Genomic DNA, 25,661 nt, shown 5'->3' with positions numbered 1-25,661 from the left:
TGTGACTTTTTTTTAAATTCCCTTGCTGCTGTGTGTGTTTCCCTACCCTTTAATTTCTATTGTCTGTAAATGCAACTAATTTGGTAACTAAATCGGAATCTAAATCATGGATATAGATCATGCCACATCACTGCAATATGTTATTCTCCCTGTTAACCAGTTCTCAGTGTGTGTGTGCAGACATTACATTGAATTTACATTTTATAATCAAAATGTTATGATGGACCTTCTGGGTGTCAGAATATATAATGTCTGTGAATTTTAGTGTTCTCGATTGTCTTTGCTGGCTGGGTATTATAATGTCATAGTTCTGTTAGTATTCTCCTGGTATAGCTATAATTGTTTTTTTTTCTGTAACTTAAGAAGGTTGGTCTATTGTTTCTTGGTTCAGTTTTGTCCACCTATTTATGAATGGAATTGTGTAATCTGTGGGTACTGCTCTCATTCTAAGCAGGAGCTGAGATACCCTAGCTTGGGGCCTGCAAACATTTTCAGCTTGTTTTTGTTGCCTTTTGGACCTCAGTGTGCTTTATGATAAATTACCCAGTACTGCTTGAACTCATTCTAGACCACAGGGCATGTTATTGGTGTCTCCAGTTGTAGAAACCTGTATTTAATATTCATTTAGTGGGTTTATTTTGTCTGTATCATCTTCTAATACTAATCATTTTGTTATCTCTGGAACTATTTACCCTTGCTTTTATAGTTCCTTTACTGTTACAGCACTAGACTTGAAAGTGTGCAGTGCTTTGAATTTTTGCCTGTTGCAATATTCACTTCTATTTACTTTTCGGTCATTCTAGTGTATTTTTTCAGCTGCACATTTTTCTGATTGCAAATCTAGTACATACACCTTTTCAATAGGTGATTTGGATAAGGTTAAATCCCTGGGGTGATAGGAGGGATAAGGCTGTTAGGAGTTTTTAACTGATCCCCATACTTCATCTTAATGTGGAACAGGGAGGATTAAGACATTTGTTTAAACCTGGATGGTAATCTATGCATAAGAAATGAAAGGAGGCCCACCTATCCTCTTTGCCTGCTGGTAGTTAATTGTTCCAGTTGATTGAGAATCCCATCCAGCTGTTTCCTGAAGGAAGTCAGAGTCTCTGCTTGCAATTATCTAAAAGTTATAGATTGCAATTCCATATCCTACAATCCATGCTTTTGCTTTTAACAAGTGAAGAAAGCTTTATTTTATTTTTGATTGCATGCTGCTTAACCAAATCAAATCCCATGTGAGACACTGCTGTTGTATCATGAACATCATTGTATGGTCCTCTCCATCACTGCATGTTGATGCATTCTGTATTATTCACTGATGGGGAACACCTTTATTAAATTAAATTACTCGTTAGTAATCATAAATTCCTATTGGTGGGCTTTTCTTTCTTTTATTCATTTTCATTCTATTAACCTAATCTAAAATTAAAAATTTGCGTTCGATTCTATTAAATTTTTAAATAATATATGCTAGTGTTAAAATATTTTTAAAATTCTTGAAATCTCCCCCTAGGTCCAGGTAGGTCCCATATGATACCACAGAGAAATATCGTCAATCGGTCATGCCCAGTACATGATCTAGCAAAAAAGTGGAATATTCTTCTAGATATAATCTTCTTCACATTTTCTCATGAATAGATTTTTGCCGAATTTGGAAATGTGGGTGAACTCATGGGGTCTCCTGAGTCTGCAAGTGGTAATCTTTTTTTAGATAGAAAAAAGTTATTTTCAGTAATTAAGATGCGTTGTTGATACATCCAGCTGGTAACTGTTGATTCTCAGACTTATTCATTCCTTAGAAATGTATGGGTGAATATAGGTTTTTGATGTAGCAAAGATAACCAGCAAATCATGTGTAAAAACAGGAGATTGACGTTTCTCACACGATCTGATATGCCTTTTAAAACCAGACCTGATTTGGAACCAGTAGTGCTACTGTATATAAAAAAAATAATGCACATCTCAATATGTTCTCTAATGAACTAATTCCTGCCACTGCACACTTACATGGAGATCAGTTCTAAGGTAGTCTACTGTCACTTATGCCTGATAGTTTGTAGACACTTACAGTCTCGTTTTGAAGACTCAGACCTCAGGCGTTGGGGTGTATGGATGCAAGTGTTATGACTTTTGCTGTTGTCTTTACAGTGTCTCGCACCACTTGTTTTTAAAGTTCTGGGGTTTCAAGCAAAGCACAAGAGAATAAGAAAGATGATTATTGCTTGGCTGTCTTGTCATTATGCAGATTAATTCTTTTGCATTTTTCCCTCACAGTAAATGTCCTTCAGCCTGATAACGTTCTCTCAACTGGGTGAGGTTATGACTTCAGAATGATTATACAGTACAAGAGGAAATCCTGTGAATGCCTGATTTTCTCCAATTGATTTCAGCTGACTGTGCCAGGGGTGGAAGAAAACGGATTTTGAATTTTAAAACGGGAAATGAAACGTCTGTATGTAGAAAAGATAATATAATGTATACAGTAATACAAAAGGTCATTTTAATCTGTCTTTGAGCAGTGTCATTGTCTGCGTATTATGAGACATTTTTCAGGATGATAAGGCCTTTAAAATGCAACCGGATAACCTGTTATGTTCTAATTTACTATAATAGACCTTTGGAATTGGAAAGCTTATTTTTATTCAGATTGCTTTATGTGAGAATACTTTCTGTTACTTGCTGACAAGATTTCCTGAACATCACGATATTGACAAAGTACCTGGTGCTAGTAAGATTCAGTTCTAAAGGTCAAAGGTAAAAAGGTGAAAGGCATATTGTCCATCCATTTTTTAAATTTGCTTATCCAGTACGGGGGCAGCCGAAGGCTAACCCAGCAAGCAACAGGTGCAAGGCTGAATACATTCTGGATAAGATGTTAGTACAATGCAGAGGACATATTGTTTGAGCCATAATTCCAGACACTTTTTTTTCCCAAGGACAAGTAAACATTTACAAAGAACAGTTAGTAGTTAGTAGTTAACTGATCCAAGGATCTCATCCAGTTGTTTCTTGAAAGAAGCCAGGGTACAAATGGCTGGGTTGCTTGTTCCATATTTCCATAAACTTTTGTGTCAAGAAGAGCCTCCTGTGAACTCTTCTTCAGAATGAACAGTGAACAGGTACACTAGATTGACTTTGTTGATGCCTTTGAGGATTTAGAAACTTGTACCCACAAGTAATCCGTAAGGATTTAATTAAAGCTATACAGGGTAGCAAGAATCAGTTATGAATTAGGAGTAGGCTTTAGAGATGCCCACTCATATATGGATATCCGTATATAGATTTCATATACATATAAGAATATGAAATCCATATTTTGAAAATGTTTGTATGTTACAGATGTACAGTAATATAACTAAAAGGGGAGACATCTTTATCAAATGTATACTACTAGTAAACTGTCGAATTCTAGTACATAACCCGGATATGCTGAAAGGAAACAAGACCAACCCAGGATCATGGTTTAAATGTAGTCTTTTTGGGTTGAGCTAAAAAAAAAAATCACTGTAATTCACATTTTAGTCATTTCCTCATCAAATCACCGGCCGTATGTGACACAGATATTTTGTCAATAACTCAGAAATTTGAAGCAGACGCAGGATATCGAGCTTCTGAAAAATGTATTTTTTTGTTGAGGATTTTAAACCACTGCTGTATTTGTTTGTGAATGCATGAGTGAAGTTGCTGATCAGTTTTATTGATGCCATATGTTGCACAGACACAAAAGCAAATGGCAAATAAAAACTATCTGAACTCAATGTGCATGGTGCTGTGTCTCCAACAATGGTTAAAAAAAGCTTTTAACAATTCTTACTGCAGCAGCTCCTCATTAGCATCACTGCCTCTGGGTTTGGTAGAGTTATAGAAAGCAGTGGACAAACTAAAACATATCGATTGCGATGCACAAAGTTTGAAAACGCTTGGCGGTTGTTCCTGACCTGTATTTTTAACCTTGCTGACACACAGGATGACAACTGGGGAGAGACCACGACGGCGGTCACAGGAACATCCGAGCACAGCATCTCCCAGGAGGACATTGTGCGAATCACAAAGGACATGGAGGACAGCGTGGGGCTGGACTGCCGGCGCTACCTGGGCTTGGCTGTGGTGGCGGTGCTGGGCCTGCTGGTCTTCCTGACGCCCATCGCCTTCCTGATCCTGCCCCACGTGCTGTGGCCCGACAAGTTGAAGTCCTGTGGCACGGCCTGCGAGGGCCTCTTCATCTCTGTGGCCTTCAAGCTCCTGATCCTGGTGATCGGGGCCTGGGCCCTCTTCTTCCGCCCCCCGCGGGCCCACATGCCCCGCGTCTTCGTCTTCCGGGCCCTGCTCCTCGTCCTCATTCTCCTCTGCGTGGTCTCCTACTGGCTCTTCTATGGCGTGCGCATCCTGGACTCCCAGGACGAGAACTACCAGGGCATCGTGCAGTACGCCGTCTCCCTGGTGGACGCCCTGCTCTTCATTCACTACCTGGCCATTGTGCTTCTGGAGCTCCGGCAGCTGCAGCCCACCTTCTCCCTCAAGGTGGTCCGCTCCACCGACGGAGAGGCCCGCTTCTACACCCTGGGCCAACTGAGGTGAGCCACCGTGCAGAAAGCTCAAACAGAGGTCGGGTCTGAGCACTCTTATTGAAGTGTCTCTTTCTCCCATAATCTCACACAAAATAACAGTCAGTTGCTATAGGAAAAATATTAAATAAGTGCTGGCTGTTGTAGTTTAAGGGACAGTGTAGACTCCAGTCGCACTATGGCGTTTTAGGTTTTATGAGCTGATTACCATACTAATTATACTCATGAGATTGAGGAGCAAACGTCACATTGTTTAGATTTCATAAGTCATTGGGAATTCTTTCACTTTCTGTTGGTATTGTTAGTGTCAAAAACATGATTATCTTTATAATGGATAGGCTGCATTCACTGCAACAAGAAGAAAAAAAACATCCTCATTCAGTGAGGGAGTGAGATCTAAAGCTGATTTATTTAATAAGAGTCATTTTGCATTTTGGCCATGGACTTTGAAGCAGTGCACTAATTTTTTAAGCTACTCAGACTTATTAAAGGTAAGTGAGACGACACTGTATTGTGAAGAAGACAGAAAGAATAAATTAAGTTCTTAAGTATAAATTTCATGCCAGTAGATGATGGGAGAAAGACGGGAACATACTTGATAATGTGCCATATGCACAGCCATCTAAACTGAAAATAACATACAGAATAGCTAATTTTATCAACCTTGACTACATGGTTCTTTCATTTTTTTAATGTGAAACCTCTCCTCTTCAATTTTGCTACATACAGGGGATCCAAGAATAAGACACCGAAGGGAGATGTACAGAAATCTGAATTTTAAAGATGTGTAGCAGTGGATTCCGAGTACACGCTGTTGGAATCAGTTAATGTTTTGTGGTTCTGCATTACAGAACCTTGTGCGCCTCATCCGATACAGCATCCCATCAGACCACTTCCTGAGTTGACTGCGCATAAGAAAACAAATGCCAGATTCTGCACTGGACAGGGGTCATGTTTGGCCATGTGCATTGACAGTATCTTATGTTTATCATGGTACAGCTTTATCTCTATTAGCAGACCTTAAACAATTTGGGGAAAAAAACATCCACATTGCATGCTGAGCCATTGTTATCAGAACCAAGATAAAATTATAGTCTTTGGCTTTAAGGGTGTAGTCTAGTTATCATAATTACAGCAGCTGAAGTCATAGGGCATATTTATCTCCGCTTTGATGCTTAACCGACTGTTTCAAACTTGTAAGAATTCTGAGAAGCTGTTCCAAACCATTAATACTTCAGCTACAATATTTAAAGGACATGTGTTGATAAACGTTTTGGTATTTTTTTAATAGTTGTATGTCTCCACAGCATCTCCTTTGAGGAGCTTTTTATAAAGGCTGTTTTCATTGGGAAATCGATAAAAAGGCAAACAAAATATTAGGATGTAAAGGTTTATTTCATGCTGAAAGGAAAATAAAATAGATACAATATAAATGCTGAAAGGAAAATAAAATAGATACAATTTTGGCTGTGGAGCCTTCTTTGGATGTGAGGAGGAGGATGATTTGGAGCTGTTAGCTGTAAAAACATCTTTGCTGATTTAATGTTGCTGTCATAAAGAATAATTTGTTGTTTGAGGGAAAACATGATAGAATACAATAGTTTCTTGGAAAATAGGTGAAGACTCTGAGTGTTGCTCTGGGTGTTATCCGAATAGAAGGAAAAGGTGTTGAATTTAAGACAAAATCCTTTAGGAATGGTATTATTACAACAACATCTGTAGAGGAATAGGAGGTGGTTAGAAAGTCTAGTATTCGATCCGTTCCAAGACTAGTAAAACTGGATTTAGAATTTTCTAAACCAATTTGGCTGCTACTGTACGTTATAAAACAATTATGGAATCATGGAAAACAAGTCCTGGAATCAGTCCAGGTAAGAGCAACCACATACATACATTCCTGGACTTAAGGAAATGCCCTACACTGACAAGCTGAAGGAACTGAGCAGAGAAGACAATGAGGGGACCTAATGCATAGAATTCAGTCAAGGACTTTGACCAGAGGACACAAATATGAACCATGCGGCTATGCTGACAACAGGAGGCACATTATTACCCAAACTATATACCCAGGCTTCTCTCTTAACGTTTGAACTAGATCCTCAGATCAGTTAACTACAAACTATCTAACAGGCTTGGTGAGCTGTGTGGCCTCCTCTCATTTGTAACCTTTCTACTGTTCTCATGTTTCATCAAAGGAGTGGACTGACGTGGGAAGACTCATACTTACGGTTTCAGTGTTCAAACCTAGTTTACTTCCTTCAGTTGAGAACTCATGAGAAGATCTTTATGATACACAATGAGCTGTAAAATGACACATTGAGTTTTAAATTGAGCATAGGCTGTCATTATACAGCACTCAGCAGCAATATAAATGAGGCTTTTTTGCACTGCAATTTCCCTCACGGGATCAATAAAGTATCTATCTATTGTGTGCTCTGACGTATAATTTTTAAATGCATGTAGTTCCACAAGTGGTTTCTGTAAGATGATTTGCGTGGCAGGAGATATTGTTCCTTTATTCGGGATACATACAGCCACACTGTTCAATACTGTCTCATAATAAGTGGTCACTGAGGGATATGATGTCACCCATTTCTGCACTTGATCTGCTGGAATTTGTATATACATCATCACATCGCGTATCCACTACAGGGCCTCAAACCTATCCAGGGAAGTGCTGGGTGTAAGGTGAGACACAACCTGGATTGCAGGGCACACATAGATTCAACACAGACACACACACTCACACCAGGACCAATTTTCCCAGAAGCCAGTTAACATACCAGTAGGTTTTGGACTGTGGGAGGAAGCTGGAGGACCCTAAGGAAACCCATGTGATCATGGGGAGAACTCCACGCAGATGATGATAATAATAATAATAATAATAATAATACTTGCTTATACTTATATAGCGCTTTTCTGGACACTCCACTCAAAGCGCTTTACAGGAAATGGGGACTCCCCTCCACCAATGTGCAGCATCAACCGTGCGCCAGAACACTCACCACACATCAGCTATCAGTGGGGAGGAGAGCAGAGTGATGAAGCCAATTCATAGAGGGGGATTATTAGGAGGCCATGATTGGTAAGGGCCAATGGGAAATTTGGCCAGGATGCCGGGGTTACACCCCTAGTCTTTTCGAGAAACGCCCTGGGATTTTTAATGACGACAGAGAGTCATTAAGGAAGGACGGCGCCTGTTTACAGTATAGTGTCCCCGTCACTATACTGGGGCATTAGGACCCACATGGACCGCAGGGTGAGTGCCCCCTGCTGGCCCCACTAACACCTCTTCCAGCAGCAACCTTAGTTTTTCCCAGGAGGACTCCCATCCAGGTACTGACCAGGCTCACGCCTGCTTAGCTTCAGTGGGTTGCCAGTTGTGAGTTGCAGGGTGATATGGCTGCTGCTGCAGATAGAACCCAGGTTCCATAATTGAGCCCAGGGCTCCAGTAATGCAAGGCAGCAATGCTAACCAGCAAATACTTAGTGCCATCATGCTGCCCCCATATACTTAATACACAAATAAATGTAAATATTGAGCAACTGCGGGGGGTGGGTGGGTACTGTGATTTTCAAAGGACTCTCACTCCATTGCTCTGGATGTGTTAAAAAAATATATAAATACTGTAACGGTAGCCTTCAAAATTATCAGCGGTGAATGATGGCCTCTGTTATGGTGTCAATGCCAGGCTTCTAAAGCCTTTTACTGAGACCAGTCAGTAGGACTCAAGCTGGTGGAACTTGTGCAGCAGATTGGGCATTCAGGCCACGTGGAAATGATGAATATCTGGTTAAATTCCTGTGCACTTAGAACACATTTGTCGTCTGAAGGAAAAGCTAAAGAGCAAAAATGAAAACGCGCACGCAGATATCTGCTGTGGTTTGTAGCCAGTGTGGTAACACATGCCTCCTGGTTAAATTGAGTTTAGAAATTTTTAGATTAGCATACTTTTGTATACCTTTAGTTCCAAATTCTGTTCCAACCAAGGAATACAGACTTTTCATGAGGCAACTTCGAGCATAGTAAGGTCATTTTTTTTCCTATTTGTCTTCCGTAGTACAGGAAAATTGTCCTCTTGAATTTAGACATCCCAACCTACTCGTCAGCCAACGAATCTAATTTTAACAGATATTTCTAGAAAAGAAACGGAATGTGATGTGTGCATTAGTTTAGCATACTTTGGTGGGGATGTCATTCAGTGTAGACAATAGTTCGAAACACATCCACATGGTGGAGTTGGGACAAGCGACTAGTTGTCCCTGCAGATAGGAAGCACATGGTTTGAATAAGGACGTGGTGCCTGCAATTAAGTTGCTTAACGAAATTACCAGACCGACTTGGTGCATGTTTTCAGAAGCTATTCATGGAATGTGTGTTAAGTACAGTGTTGGTGAGGGCTTGGCTTGGGAGACGCAGAACTGCCTGTTTCACTTGATCTGCGTACTTATCAGTTTTATCCAAATTGCAGGAGCTGTTGGGAGAACTGAGCAGTGCCAGACAGACACGCCCATGCATTTTAATCATTCATTCCCCGCCGCATTTCTAATGGCGACTGTCAAAACGAGCTGGGACCTATTTGCGGATTTGATTGTGAACAATAAGAAAAGGCCCTTAAAGCTGTATGTTGGGAAGAGCTGCAGAAATGTGGTGATATGCGCACTGTTTTTACAACTGTTGTTTGCTCTTTAAGACTCAGTAATGCCAGCGGACCGTTGTCGTGATCAGATCGATTAAAAATACAAGAAGAAAGTAATAATATATGATAGAGCAGGGGTTCATAATCCTGCTCCTGGAGTCTCGCACACCTGCTGGTTTTAATTCCAGTTGAGCTTAATTTAGCTTATTGAAGCCTTAATTAAGAAATTGCTGGATTGGAACATTTGCAAGTGCTTCTTTCTACTCCAAAGCTTGGAATTTATGTAACTTAGAAATTGCAGTAGTTAAGAGGCAACGTCCAACATGTTCAAAACCAGTTTCTAATGTGTACTACTTGGAACCAAATTCATTTGTATGTGGGTAATTTAAATCCAATTTCCAATGCTGAGTTCTTAAATGTTTTAAAGGTAGAAAGGGACAGTATATGTCATGATGAATAAAGACCATAGTCTACGGGTCCTGTCTGACCCTTTACAGACAGAGTACCCATCATTATCAGAAAGCTTGAAGGATCGTGGAATCCTGTGCTGGAATTATGGAATACAAGGCAGGAATATATCCTGTTAATGTGCAAGTCTTAGATGTGCCAGAAGGACCCCCAGCCCAGAATCGTTACCAGAATCCACGTTCATTCGGGCAGGAGGGCTAACACCTGCACCCCCTAGTACCGTCCCCTTGTGGAGCACAAAGGGAGAAAATGTTAGAAATGGAGGGAGAAAACAGCCTTGAACTTGATAGGAAAAAAAAAACGTTTTTGAAGGTTGTGTGCACTTGTTTTTTGTTTTCCAGCATCCAGCGTGCAGCTGTCCTGATCCTCGAGAATTACTACAGAGACTTCCCTGTGCACAACCCTGCTCTCCTGACCGCAGCCAAGTCCCGGGCCGCCAAGCACATGGCCGGCCTGAAAGTCTACAACGTGGATGGTGAGTGCAGCTGGCCTCCGCAGGTTCTCAGCAGTTAGTAGACGCAGACGTGATGGTGGTCAGCTGTCACTCGGGGATAAGGGTGGAAGGTAGCGTGGTCTGAGCCCCTGTATACCATGAGCCTGCCGATGCTTTAAGATAGATTCTTGGTTTCCTACATGGTTATAGTAAGGTTTTTTGTTTATGCAGAAGAATATTTTCGGTTTTGTAAATGGTATTATTCTTAGTGCGATAACAACTTTATTATGTGTTAAATATATTAAATCGCATTTCAGGAACATGCAAACTGGGCTCTAAGGGCCTTCCCCTTTTATAGATCATATTTCCCCAAAAGTCTTCTTTATCAACTTTTTCAACATTACTTAGTGATGTCCGTAATGCATTTCCACCTCAAATATATCCATGTGCCCCCATTGTCTATAACATTTCCATTTAAAAATTAATTGTCAGAAGCAATACACTTAATGATACTACCCTGGTCATATTATATGCAGTAGGTACAAGAGGATTTACAGCTTCAGTAAAGTACAATATGGCAGTACTTAGGCATCCACCTGGATTGATGTCTAATGTCAGATTCAAATATTTAAAATTGTGTGTGTGGAGGCCTTCATAGAATATGAGGAATGTTAAAAATCCATTTGATTTTGTCATGTAAAACCCATGCTTAAATTTTGTAGCCATCAGGCAGAATGAAAATGTCTTCCAGATTGATCAGTCTTATCACTTAGCTGCATCTCAGTTCTGCCTTATATCACACTGTAAGGAAGAGGCAGCACAAGAAGAGGATAGGGAGTTAGATAAGGTAGATAGGGAATGATTAAAAAACCAAGAAGGGGAAAGAGGGACTAAAGCTCTGTGTCATTTTAAAGATGTTGTATGCCACACTTCAGGGTATCAAAACAACAAGATAAAAAAAACAAGTAAAGGCTGTGTGCTCTATCCTCCAATGTCACAGACAAGATGAGGAAAGATCAATGTCAGTGCCTAAGAAAGAAGTACTATTGGTGACATTGACATATTAAGAATGCATGCCAACCCATTGCAGTATTCAGATTGTATAAGGATAAAGGATAATCATAATTGGAGCAATATTTTGGCTTGATGGATTTGAATCTCTTAAAGTCATATTTAATTCTAAAAGGAGTTTGTTTTCTTTGCACCACTCGTCTGGTGTTGCCAGTTTTGTAACTGAACTCGGCACAACGGCTCTCAGACCTGTCTGTGGGAATGAGGCCCGTGCAGGCAGTCCTTGGAGATCCACACATCACAGTCGGCTGCCCTTTTAGGCAAATCGTACACCCTACAAGCCCTTCACAACAGAGATGGCTGTTATATTGCAGGGAGTTTTGACTCAGGCTGTGCCAGGCTCACAGCCAAGTCACAGTGGCCTCTGTTGGGCATTAGACCTGAGCCACATCTTCCCAGCCCCAGTGCCACCCTAGCTGTCCTACACCTGAATTTGGCTGCTACCTTCATGCAGACTCTCCACCAACACCCATCTCTAGACTCTGAGTGAGCATCTCCAATGGTCAGACCAGCACGGTCTGGAATTCAGGGACTCTGAATGAGCTCCTCCACTGGTCCGACCAGCAGGGTCTGGACTGCAGGGACTCTGAATGAGCTCCTCCACTGGTCCGACCAGCAGGGTCTGGACTGCAGGGACTCTGAATGAGCTCCTCCACTGGTCCGACCAGCAGGGTCTGGACTGCAGGGACTCTGAATGAGCTCCTCCACTGGTCCGACCAGCAGGGTCTGGACTGCAGGGACTCTGAATGAGCTCCTCCACTTGTCCGACCAGCAGGGTCGTGACTGCAGGGACTCTGAATTAGCTCCTCCACTGGTCCAACCAGCGGGGTCTGGACTGCAGGGACTCTGAATGAGCTCCTCCACTGGTCCGACCAGCAGGGTCGTGACTGCAGGGACTCTGAATGAGCTCCTCCACTGGCCTTCGCACTCAAGATTCCTGAAAAGAGATTATAGATCTGTTATAAATCTGTCGCAAGCATCTAGGAATCACTGTGATGTTTTGTATTCAATGTTAAGTTTCTTAATCATCCATTGCACAGTGTACAGTGTACCACTGTTCTACTGTGATGATAATGCACCAAAATGCTGTGCAGCCAACAATACACAATTATTCACACAATGATTATGCTGTTTTTTTGTGTTCGGTATCCTTGCAGCCTTAGCATAAGTTAAAATTAGCTCTTGAAAAATGGTAATTTTGCACATTAGCATAATACTAATGTGAGTTTTTAATAAACATGGCAGTGAGGCCCCAATGCACAAATGTCACACATTAGAAGCTGTGAGTCTTTTAGATGTACAAGTATTATTTGCACTTTTTGGGAAATTCTGAAGGGAAAGTCTTATCTTTTGTCAAATCGTTACATCTGTTTAATAAGAGAAGGCAATGAGTTGTACTTACATGTAATTCACATTTTTAATGATTCCATTTGCAGCACTGAGTTCAGTGGTACAGAATGAACATCCTCACCTGGTTTTTGAGCACACCAGCTATAAGCCTAGACTCCTAACAAAATCCACGTTACTTGAGAAAATGCTTTGAGCACAAATTTTAAATGAAGGTGCGCATTCTCCAGGCTTTAATCACCAAGTAACCCCTGCAATGCTATGTAGTTGCTGTAAGCTCCTTCAGGCAAACCTCTGTGAGGAAACGCAGAGAAGGGTTTTTTTTTGAGAACACAATTAAACCAACAGCAACACCAAGGCTTGTTCGCATTGCTGCTCTCTCTCTTCCAGGAGATGAGTCACTGCATGGTCAAACACATCATCTGCAAGGGTCTGGATTTGTTCTGGATTTTTTTTTTCCTGTTAAAAGCCTTTTTTTACACTCCCCCTGTGCCTTGTAGCAGAAGAAAGAGTATGTGCAAGACAAATATCAGAAGGTTTTCTATCTGAAGGCTTCCATGTCACTGGCCTGGATAGGATCTGCTCCCCCGTGACCCTGAATTGGATGAAGCATTTAGAAAATGGATAGCTGGATGGACATCCATCCCTAATGCCCAGAGGACAAAAAACAGTACCAGTCGCTCACTGGTAAATCCATTATGGAAAAGGGAGCAAAGCAATCGTGATCAAGTATATTTAGAGCATGATTGCAGTACAGTACGCTGCGTAAGGTATGTTTTCAGTATACTGAAAAGTAAAAAGAAAGAAGTACAGTATAATAAGCACAGCATTTCTGCTGTAGAGCATTCCCACACCTTCTGCTTTGCAGCGTGGAATTAAGCTCTGCTTGTTCTTTGCAGCCCACAAGCTGATGCAGCTCCCCTCTCTCTCAAGGGTGTGTTTTTATTTTTGTAAAAGCAGGTCATGCGTTTGAACCGATTTGTAGTTTGAGAACGGAGAGCGTGTGCAGCTTGCAGGGAAAGATGTATTGACGACCAGCACCCCACATGAGGCTTTTTTTGCTCTAATAGGAGATGCTTTAAGGAGAAATTTTAAATGAAGGCACGCATTCCCCAGAGCATAGACCTGGAAACAGAGTGTGTGCAATAAAGGGAAAGGGCATGTCTTATATTAAGTTAATATTTCCAATAAGTCACTTGTGCTTAAAAAAATAAATAGAACTTAAATACAGTATACAGTATGTGCATCCTTTAATATTGAGATATGTATGAATAAAAAAGAAGCAATTTCTATCTGAACTGTTGGTTCATTATTGTTAATTGTCAAAAAGAAGGATCATTTTGTACTATATGATATAGTTTATTAAACATTCATGCTTACTCTTCGTATTTAATAGGTTTGACTCTTAAGCCCTGGGCTTAAGGCGTGCGTTCAATTCCAGGTGAAACAATGCTGTTGTCCCTTCACTCACAGTGCTCCAGTAAACCGTGCAGCTATACAGATTTGTACAAACGTTACTTTGGATAAAGACCCTTTCTGAATTAATTTCTGAATTAATAGAAAGGGTCTATTATTTTATATTTTATATATATTTTAGATTTTAGTGAAAAATGTATAGGCTAAGCAGTAAGCAAACCAACACATTTTGTACAGAATATGAGATTTTATAATGGACTGTACCGAGCTTCCCAGTAAAAAAGACAATTTTAATACAAGCCACTGTGTAGGTGCTTGTTGCATCCATATATTTTCTCACTGCTTCATCCCGTTCATTGTTGTGGGGAGAGCCAGAGCCTATCGCAGCAAACAACAGGCACAATGTGCGATACGCACAGGACAGGACACTAGTCCATCACAGGGCACACACAGACATAAACACACTCGCAGCCGGGTCAGTTTTCCCAGAAGCCAGTTACACTACCAGCATCTTTGGACTCTGGGACGAAGCTAGACCATCTACTGAAAGTCCACACAAACACGGGGAGCACATACACATACTATGCAGATAGCGCCCCAGGGCCAGAATTGAGCCCAGGGATGCAGTGCTAATCACTGTGCCACCAAGCTGCCTAGTTTGTTACATGTAGATTCTTAGGCTTTAGATAGTTTCTTTTATAACTGTGAGAAAATCAAAAAACAAGAAAATATCAGTACAGTAAGCCACCAAATGACTTGGTTTGTACACTAGCACTATGCCACTGCTGAACTGAACATGTTCTCATACTGACTTCCTTGGCTTTAATGTAAACTGGCACCAGGTGTCTTCTAACTAGGTTCTAATGAGATGTACCCATTCACCAAAATAAAATCAATTTTTGAAAATGGCTGGCTCACACAGACTGTTTCCTCCCGGAAGCAGGACAACTGTGAAGATTAATCGGGGCTCGCGCTGGGGCATCCTTGTGTTCTCAGGTCCAGGGAACAACGCGACAGGACAGTCCCGGGCCATGATTGCCGCCGCTGCCCGCAGGAGAGACTCCAGCCACAACGAGCTTTACTACGAGGAGGCTGATCACGAGAGACGCGTGAAAAAGCGAAAAGCCAGGTGATTCTCTTCCTGTGTACAGAGCAGCACACAGTGTCCCATCGCAAACCAGAGGCTGAAGAGGGCTTCTATCAGTCCTGCTGGGATTGTTAACTAACACCTGGCAACCTTGGTGAGGTCAGACCTTTTAGTGACATTTTTTCAGTCTAGCAGGTACATTTTATGCAGAAAATACATTCCATGAGTCCTTCTATTGAGTAAATCAATTGTATCCAAATGTTCCTTTTGTGAAGTAGAATCCATTTTCTTGTTTTGACTTAAACAGAATTTTAAAGCCTTAGTGTCTCCAGAATGAAATGAAGCCCACTATTCAACACATTCGTTTAAAGTGTTGGGGGAAACGAGAAGCTTATGGGGTTTTTAAACTATTAGGAAAGCCTCCCAGTGCTCAGTGTAGTAGTCTGAGGTCTGATTTAATGTAGTTGGGAAGATGTACTGTCCAAGGGTGAGCAGCTGAAGCCTTTGCAGTTTTGTCTTGGAGTTCAGTCTGCTGACCTTGCACAACGCTGACAGCACAGCAGCTGAAAAGGTGGTTCCCAAGATTTGAAAGCTTACAAACAAGAGGCCATTCTAATTTCTTACTGATCCCAGGACCTTCTCCATGTGTTTCTTAAAAAAGGATTTCAGTCTCAACCACTTGGCTGTTTAGCTTGATACATATTCCCACAGCCTCCTTTCCTATGTAGTTTCGTATTGTGACAGTTGCAATGTCCACAGTCATGACTCTGCGGGGCTCAGCCTGCATGCTGTAAAAGTGATTGTACTGCCCACTCCACTTAGAAGCCCTGAGACATGTTTTTTACTGCAAAACTAGCAAACCTTGAATCTTTTTTTCTTTCTGATTCATTTCTGATAAACACTTCATTCTGTCTCCTTCTGTGTCCTGTCCCACTCCCTCAGTTTTGAAGTAAAGGATTTTTGTTCTGCTTACTTAACTTGCACCCTATAAAATAGTTGTACTTTGTCAATGGTCAAATAACTACGCTTACCCCGAATTCACAGTTACTACATCGGACTGTTTTATGTGCAGGAGGGCTATCCGTCCAGGAACGGCATACATTACATATTGTCTACGTTATTACGATCTTGTTTGCTCAGGTGGACCAATTCCTTGCAGTAGTTTATCCTTATACTTACAATCGTTATATAACTAGGACTGTAATTATAGAAGTTTGTGCTTTCTGTTGTTTTTACAACTATTTATTCTTCACGATTCAGAACCTCATTGCCATCAGTGTAGCTGCAAAAATGAACGTATATGGTATTTTGTCGCTCCAGGCATTAATAATCGCGAGAGTGCTGATGAACATGAAGTTGTACTTCATCACTAAATACCAGAATGCTCATCGTTATCTTCTATCATGACGTACTAATCAGTGGCATGGTTGCGAGATTTCTCCTGGGTAGTTGCAACGGCTCCGTTTCAACCAAAATATCACCTCCCCCCTCAGAATTTCAGACGCCCCCTACAGATTTTTCCCCTGGCCCCAGCCCTGGTCCATCGCCTTTTAGTGTTAAGTCACCCCCATTCTAACTGCCATTACCTTTAAAGCTAGGTTGTCAATAAATTGTTTGTTTACACTTCTGTACTGGTGTTCTTTTTTTAGTCACAGTTCGAATGACTGGTTTGTGTGCATGTCTGTAGATATGTATTAAGCTGATCCTAATGTACAAGACAAGTCAGATTATGCTAAAATACGCTTAAGTTAACTCATTTGAACTTCTGGGAGGCTGAGATAAAACGTTAATGTGACAAGGGAATTCATAGACATACTGTACAGTACCTTATGAAGTGAAACATGAATGTTATTATGTTGCTGAACTAGTCTGTTATGCCAACAAACTTTATAGTTGTCCTTTCATTACTAGCCCCACATTCTGTTTAAGCAATGTCATGTAATAATTACTTAATTTTTTATTTTACATTTTATTTCTTATGTTGACAAGGTCCATTGATAATTGATAACCGATTTGATGATTTTCTGTCTTATACTCATATCTAACCACTTCCATAGTAGTAGGAACACTTATACCATGGAGTTGTGCAGCAACCTGTGGGATTTCATCATATCTGGGCTGCAGCCATGCTTAAATGCTAGACTCCCTGAATACTCGCTAGGCTTTATGACGTTGCTTGAAATTCAAAAACCAGTGTAACTGTAAGGCACTGAGGAGATGTTTCATTTCAGTTTTCAAGAGGACATTGTGGAAGGCTGCCTTTATGACCCTGAATGATGTGAATTTCCGTTGAGCTTTTAAGTGTGGCTGTTGGCCTTGCTGAAGGTTGTAGCTTAAATTCATGCCTGGACATTACTGGCTGCGCTGTGCCTTCTTAAGTGTAGGCTTGCTTGCTTCTCCTACCTGCCCTAGCTGTGCACGGTGTGTCGCCCCACTATGAGAAGCTCAGAAGTAGGTGTGACACTCTTCTACGCTCTCACGGCAGGCTGGTGGTAGCCGTGGAGGAAGCCTTCACCCACATCAAGCGGATGCAGGAGGAGGACCAGAAGAAAGCGCCAGGGGAAGTGATGGACCCCCGCGAGGCTGCACAGGCCATCTTCCCTTCCATGGCCCGGGCACTGCAGAAGTACCTCCGCACCACTAGGCAGCAGCACTGCCACACCATGGAGAGCATTCAGCAGCACCTGGCCTTCTGCATCACCAATAACATGACACCAAAGGTAACTACAGAAATGACTGCAACTCAATTCTCAGTTCCCCGATAATCTGTTTTGCCTGCTTCATGCCAGACTAGCTGAAGATCTTGGTCTCCGTTTGCTCACTAAAGCGCATTCGTGCGACTTTAAGCTTAAAAGATTGTTCTCTGTATTCTCACGTTAAATATTTTTTAAATTTGAAATCACCGATTATTTTTGTTACACTCTCCTAATTTGAAACAGCCAATTTGTGTGTTTTTCGCAACTCGGCTTGTAGCTACAAACCACACAACCGCACACGGGAAGTACCAGGACGTGGGCAGACTTCATCGCCCCCTTTTCCGTATTCGAGACACTTTGTCTTTTAGCGTGTTACCAGGAGCACAGCCCCCTAACAAAGGATCAGTCCCAATTGGAAGAGAGGCGTGTCCCTTACCAATAGCACCACGCGCTCGGATGGCCACAAGGGGCGCTGTGTCAATAACAGCCGAGAGAGCCCTAGTTGACCAGTCCCACTCCCTCAGCAGTGCTCAGCTAATTACCGACCCTCCCAAGTGCTCATCATGGATAGTGACATGAGCCCGGCTTGAACCATAGTTCACAGAGTTCATCCTGCACTGGTTCAGCCACTCAGGAGGCATTTGCTTTTTGACAGCTTAAAATAAAACCAAAATTGAGGATCTCAAAATCATAAACAGTAGAACTGCTAGGTTAGCCTCCTTAATAGTCACTACATAAACCTTGCCTGGAAAATCACTTTGAAAAGCAATTTGTTTAAGTGGTGCAAAGCAGAGTTGTATCAGACTATTCTCTATGTGTACATAGAAATTTCCAACATAAAAGCTATCAAATGTACTCTGAAACTGGAATAGCAGTAAAATCTATAGCAGTAAAACATACTGATACAGCATTAAAAGCTAAATAAGATGTTAGATATTGCACCCTTAGTTGCATTTTGAATGCCTTCTGGTATATTTACCTTCATTCCCAGCATGTTGTGATGAGTTTATGAACTGTCACATTTTGCAGCCAGTTTCCTTATGGAGAATGGACAATTGTCAATGTTTCATGTGCTGTGAGCTACTATTATTCTGCTGAATACCATCATTATGATTGTAAGTATACAGTATACTGTGAAGACCCCGATATCAGTAGTGCAGAGAAGGTTTTATAGAAGAGTGGTTTACTGAACAAAATGGTATTATTATAAAGATAAGTTGTTACTTACTGTTAACTATCTCATACGCTGTCTGGATACTGCTACTCTGGAGCAAAGGCAGGACCCAGAGTCAATTGGCTACGTAATGTAACGGACTGTAGTTGAAGCTGTTATTGTTTAACGTTTGAAATGGTTATAGCAATGTAATTTTCAGAGACTCTTAATAGCTGTGTGATAATGAAAATTGTTTGTTTGTCTTCTTTATTTTCCCTGTTTGTTTCCACCAGGCTTTCTTAGAGAGTTATCTGAACCCAGGCCCCACACTGCAGTACAGCAGAGATCGCTGGCTGGCTCGCCAGTGGGTTCTGGTCAGTGAGGAAGCTGTGACCAGTGGTTTAAAGGATGGAGGTGTCTTCGTCCTCAAGTGTGTAGACTTTAGCCTGATTGTGACTGTCAAGAAGATCCCCTTCATCAAACTCTCAGAGGAGTTCATTGACCCCAAGTCTCACAAGTTTGTGCTCCGGTTACAGTCTGAAACATCAGTTTAATTTCCTTGTTGTTTTATTTTATTTTTTGTCCATTTCAGGATTTTATTTCCATTTTTATATATGCATATATAAATATATTTTCTTTTTTTAAATAAAAAGTTGAAAAACATTAAGAAAAATCTATACAAAAAAGCAGATGATAAACTATGATCCTATACATTGGACAGGAACTGGAACCCGCACATGAATCCTGTTTCTTCCTGGGAGTGGGAGGCTTTTTTAAGATGGAGAGGGGTTCAAAATGCTTGTGGTGAACAGGGAATGGCATTATCAAGAGTCTGATGGGACCACTGAGAAAGGCAAAAACAACCTCCCACCTGCATCGCACCTATCTGGGGAAAACTGTTTTTTTTTTGCCATCAGCTATAGTAAGCATTACACAAAGCCTTTCCACAATGCACATCCGCTTTTGTTGCATGTCAAAAGAGCAAATTACCTGTATATGCATTAGCAGGGACTGCATCTGAATTGCAGCCTGGACATCAGTCAATACCTTTGTTGGAGGCATCTGCATTTAATGTGGATTCTTAGTTTTTTTTGTATGATTCCTCTCAGTCCTAAAACTGTATATTTTTGTGTGTATATATGTATACATATATACATACATACACAAAGCTGCTCACTTTATACTGTTTATACAATGTAGGGTCATATAAAACTTTTTAAAACATTGTCTGCACATAAATTGTCTCTGTGATACACCAACAGATCTTTGATTATTATTTTCATATCCTATAAGCAAATTTTTAATGTGAATTGCAGTACAGATGTTTTTTTACAGGGCTTCTCATCATTCCATTTTTACAATCTTCATTTTTCACTTTTTCAGTCCAGGCAAGATCAGAATCCTTTCATGCTTTTTTATAACGCATCTGTTTTGTAGGTAGAAAAACAATGTAACTACTCTTCTTGCTGCACTTAGGCTCTTACGATGCCTCTTTGAGAAGCCAATCTAATCAGGTAGAATTGGTGATGCCCTATTTTCCAGATTTTTAAAAATAGTTTTACAGAAGTCCGTTTTTCAGAAGCGGTCTCTTCATATTCCTTGAAAAGTCTAATCTTACTTGGCTCACTTTTCCAATCAACAAAATGCATTTAATTGTTAAAAAAATCCTCATAGGCTCATTTTGGCTCACATCGGCTCATTATGGAAGCTTTCAGATTGTGTATTTGGCCTGGCATATCAAATATTCAAGAGACATTTTTCATTGTCAATATTTACATTGTGAGTAAACCCAGAAAACAGTCTAGTCAGAAGATGTGCCAAAATCTGGATCCAGTTTCAACCTCATTATTGGCATTTACATTTTGTGACACCTGGCTTTCTAGTGTGACAGCAGAAACTTGCCACCCTTCTTGTTCAACAGTCTCGTCCCTTGATTAGGATTAAGACCTTTATAATGTGGACAATCCCGAAACAGCACAGTCAGTAATGCCTTAGTGTTGCTGACTGGTGTGCCTGAATTTTTGTAGTGTACAACTGAAAAACAGGAAAACTTTGGTTGGTCTGAAATTTTGAGACAGCAATGCTTCATCATAGAAGTGACTTTAAATGTGTTACATGGCATATCGTGGGGATTCAGTTGTTCGACCAGTAAAAAAAAAAAAAGATGTGAATTTGCTTTGCTATAGTTATGAATAGCCTGGACAATACACACAGTGGGATGAGAACTCTTTATACATGCAGTGTGAATTTTTCTTCGGCTTTCACATGTTATGGCAGTGTCTTGAAGGCTGGAAATGACCTTTGAGTTTTTACCAGGCAGTTCAAGGCCATGTCCCTCAGCTTGCTCTGACCTTACCGAGCAACAGCACAACCCTCAATGTCCTGACGAGGCCCAGAGTGCAGGATTTTTTTTGTTCCCCAAAAAAGGATGCAGTCCTGATTTTAGACTGACAAACCCACAAGAAAAAAGAGACCTCTCTTACTCTGTTCCCTGTAGTACCATTTATTAGAATCCTTATCATGATTATTTATTAATAATTTATCACAAAATTTTAAAAAGTGAGGCCTCAGCTGAGTTTGTTCAATGACTTGTTTGAATTGAGTGGCTTGTTATTCTGGACCATCTGGTGCTTTTATAGGGTTTTAAAAGCTCTAACCTTTAAGTTACTTCTTGCTTGAAAACCTAAGTCATAAGAGTGGAAGACTATGATCGTCTGTAAACCTTACATGATAACCCTGCACTGCACTGCTGTTAAGAGCTTGACGGTCTGTTTTGTCATATGACACCTAGATTTAGAGGAATGTCTGGTGCCAATTACAATGTTCATAGTAGATCAAATCCACGTCCCGGTTATTTGTTGACTGATTACGTTATTTGTAACCTACCAAGCCGGTTATCAGTCTGTGTTGAAGAGCATGGGTAAAGAGTGTAAAAATTGAGATACTGTATAAGGGAAAGAAGCATTGAATCTCAGAGAATTTTGCTTTTAAAAACACAGCTCTTGTTCTTGTTCATCTTCCTGTACATTGTAGCTGTTCTTATCGTGTTGTGTTACAGTACTTGTGATGGACATGCTGTGATGACCTGCACTTTGTTTGCTATGTGGATTCATAGTGCTGTGAACAGTGCTAACAGATTGAATTCTGGTTGTTCTCTTCTGAAAGGCCTGGAATCTGAGTGATAAGGCCTCGTAGGCCTAGAACACTCATGTTCTTTTGCTTGGTATTCGCTGGGTTGAATGAAATTATTTAAGGACCCGCAGGTAAGCAAAAAAAACTCTTAACTAAGAATGAGAGTCTTCGTGTTACCATTGCACAGACCGATTCCTGCTCCAAATATAGAGTTTTCCACATGAATTGCTCATAGTCTGGCTGAATACAATGTAGTTTGGAATGTCGGACGATTTTGTTTTAGTTTTTATTTAACTATTGATGTGTCCAGAATAAACACTTAAAGTGAAAGAGGCCTATTTTAGTAGCACAGAATGCTGACCTTTAAATTTTTCCAAAAACATGGAACATTTTCCCTAAAACATGGGAACATGTCCTTATTTAGTGAAATTCACTGAGTTATAAGATTTTAATTCTGTTGTTAATTATTAAGCTTGTAGTATTCAATAAACATGTCATAACTGCTGTTTGGCCTTTTGACTAACCGTGATGATTTTCTACATTTGTAAATAAAGGTCATCAGGATGTATACTGTGCATTTTATTTTGCTTTCAACATGATAACATGATTAGTGGGGAGGTTAATTGCCACTGTCCATGTGCAGTTGTCTCTACTGGAAATTATAAAAAAAAAGCTGAAACAATGAAGTTAGTGTTTCTGTGACATTATTGAAAATGGACTCATCTCCTATATGACCACACCTCCCAGCTTTGGGCAATCGTGCTGATTTTTTGTCACCACTACTTGTATGATACGGTGTTCATTTTGTGTGTGAAAATGTTTTATATATTTTGTTTTGCAAAATGATTTTCAGTGCAAAAAAAAACATCCAAAGATTTTATGAAGCACAGGAATTGTTTGGAGTTTTAGTAAACAGCTCACAGTGCCACCTAGTGGTTGCATTTGGAGCTGTTCTTTAGTGTGACATGACATCTCCTCAAGTGTTATTGATACAATCTCTGGAGCAATACCAATCACAAGTTAGTAGGTATACTGGAATATGAAAGTATCAAAGTAAATTGAATGTATTGAAGTACATATGTCTTTATCCACATGACTGATTGTCATGAACTTAAAAACTCTGTAGCAATAGATGAAATGTACATTGTCTATGGAGATTTATTCAGATTTCAGAATTTATGGAAGATAATTTTTTGTACAAGTAACTTGCTTTTTAAAAGTATGATCCCAAAATTATGTAACTAATGTGCTTTGTATGTATCTTACAATGTGAATGTCAATGTGCCTCATTCTCTACTCATAGTGTCTGCCACTCCTACCAAGTGAAATCTCCTTTCCTTGCTCTCAGGTGCTTTACACACATGATTCTGTTGAGTCGTTTAAGGCTTTGTGTCCGTTTTTGTAATGTAATGAATGTTTGAAGTTCACATCACAAGCATTTGCATAAAATAAACATTTATACAATATTTGTAAATTACATAAAACTTCACTACAAAATGATGCTTTTAAAAGTATTTTTGTGTAGAAATTTAAATTTTATCCAAGTGTCAGTAATAATTCACTGCAGTGTTTTTCTAAAACTAATCCAAAATCTAATAATTAAAAACAGAAATGTCCGAAAAACAGTTGTTTTTCAAAGAAAATACTTTTTTTTTATGACCGCACATTAAGAGCCCCCTTTTTTGGAAATTGAAAAACATAAGACAGCCATGCTTACCTGATAACTCAACACATGTTTTTCCAAATCCGATGGTCTTGTCACGGCAAGATCACTCCATTGGTGTAGAATAGGACATGTTATTACTTACAAATTGCTGCCACTGCATTGCTTTTATTATAGAAAACATGAATATGGTCGCCTGCACATGAGGAGCTCTTAGCTCATTTCCGATGTGGTTGTGGTGTGTTTCGTGTATGAACGGTAACATATTTCATCCGTGTTCATTACATGTGATGGAGAGCTCTGTGAAGGGAACCTCCCTACCCTTGTGGGTAAAGTGGATCTGCGTTAGATCTCAATCTAGGTCCTAAGGCATGGTTGTCCGGTTCACCACAAGCCTGTTCTTGCAGTCAGTTGTTGGTAAGGGCGGGATCCAATGGTTCACAGATAAAAACGACTCCCATTTCCATGCCAGTGCTTTAGCATTTGGCTCAGTGCTGTTCGCTGTTAGGAGCTCATCTCTTAAGTGGATTTACACACCCCTGAGGAGGATCCCTAAGATGCAAAAGATGCAAACAGGCTAGAATTTCTAAAGGATTTTTATCTGTCCAGGTCTGAGCACGGTCATTCCGCTTGGTTCTTGCCGGACGCTTCCAGGACATTGCAGTCTGCTGTCCAGCTAGTGCAGCTCTTGGCTTGATGCTTGCGTTGCTTTCAAACCGCGGTGGAGCTCGGAGAGGCAGTCGAACTGTTCCTCTGGCTCGAGGATGCTTTAGTTAGCCGTTTAGTAATTATGACCCGGTTTGTCCTCCCCTTGTCTGCCTCTGCGGCCCATGATCTTGCACAGTAAAGATCTGAAGCGGTCTCCATTACCGGAAAGACTTATTTTGTGAACAGATACGCATTTTAATTTGTTTTACTGTGAAGGTGCTACAGACACGTTTAAAATGACATGTAAGCCTGTTCTGCCTTACACACCAGATTGACTTTTGTAGAACTTTTCTAAGGCCTTGTTATGAAAAATGTAGAACAGGTAGCTATAGGTTTTCAGCTATCCATCGTTGCATAAATGGACAAGAGGAAGCAGAAACGTTATAAGTAAGCCTGTTATAGCCCTTTGTTAAAGATTGTCCCATTATAAGAATAACATGCCTCCCTTAACATACTGACTTGCAGATGAACCAGAAATCGCAAATCCTGGTTTTGTCGTTTTGACAAAACTCCAGTCACAATCTTAAGCTTTTTTTTACAGTTTATTACTGTAATTGTACTGAAATGCTGATACTGTATGTAACATCTAATGTTACCACAGTCACGGATCACTTTTGGCGACTATGTTCATCTTGACCTTTGAGTCTTCAGGGTTCTAACATGTTACTCTAAAGTTGTCAGAGGAGTAATCCTTGTGCTGTTATTGCTAGGAAAGGGATTTCACTGGGTTTTTGTGTTGTGCTGTCCGCCATTTATGGTCATGGCTTATTCTGTCGTACTGCTTGGCTGAAAGACCTGAGCTAGTTGGGCAAACTGCAACCCAGCTGGTCCTTTTTTCTGCACATATCACTTTTTCAGAGTTGTATTCCTTTTCTATGACATTAAAAAAAGGACTGGTATTAGGCTAATAGTGGTTAATTATTCTCCTTGGAAATGTTCATTTGAACTTGACATCTCTCTTTTGTATTTGACTCTATTTTACACATTGCAGATTTTGTACATGAACCTCCAACAAATAAATCAGTAACCATATTTGAAAGTTTTGTGTTGTGTTTTTTGAAAACATGACTACATATCCAGCAGTGGTTTGAAAAGGCATTTTTGACCATTTGATATACTAGTGTTATGGAGGTTTACTGTTAGCTGTGTGTTTGTATTGGAAAATGTAAGCTTGATTTGACTCACCAGTTCAGATGTCTTAGTTACACATTTAAATCTACTGAAGTAAAAATTCCTATCCCTGGATCAGTCTGAGGTCGACACATCCGGTCCCAATTTG

General features: G+C 40.4%; 1 protein-coding gene across 3 annotated transcripts in view; it reads left to right on the top strand.

Moving 5' to 3' along the window:
* Nucleotides 1–25,414, top strand: part of vangl1 (VANGL planar cell polarity protein 1) — a 65,918-nt gene extending 40,504 nt beyond the window's left edge. For all 3 annotated transcript variants that reach the window (XM_088601345.1, XM_088601362.1, XM_088601353.1), the window contains 5 exons: nt 3,970–4,577; nt 10,018–10,151; nt 14,940–15,072; nt 17,516–17,750; nt 19,173–25,414. In XM_088601345.1, coding sequence (XP_088457471.1) covers nt 3,970–4,577; nt 10,018–10,151; nt 14,940–15,072; nt 17,516–17,750; nt 19,173–19,433 — 1,371 coding nt within the window. In that variant the 3' untranslated portion in view covers nt 19,434–25,414. The remainder of the gene's footprint in view (nt 1–3,969; nt 4,578–10,017; nt 10,152–14,939; nt 15,073–17,515; nt 17,751–19,172) is intronic.
* Nucleotides 25,415–25,661: the final 247 nt, after the last annotated feature.

The sequence above is a fragment of the Lepisosteus platostomus genome, chromosome 2, assembly GCF_059453375.1.
Source record: "Lepisosteus platostomus isolate fLepPlt1 chromosome 2, fLepPlt1.hap1, whole genome shotgun sequence".
NCBI lineage: Eukaryota > Metazoa > Chordata > Actinopteri > Semionotiformes > Lepisosteidae > Lepisosteus > Lepisosteus platostomus.
The sequence above is the reverse complement of the archived record's forward strand: the minus strand, read 5'-3'. Positions and strand labels throughout refer to the sequence as shown.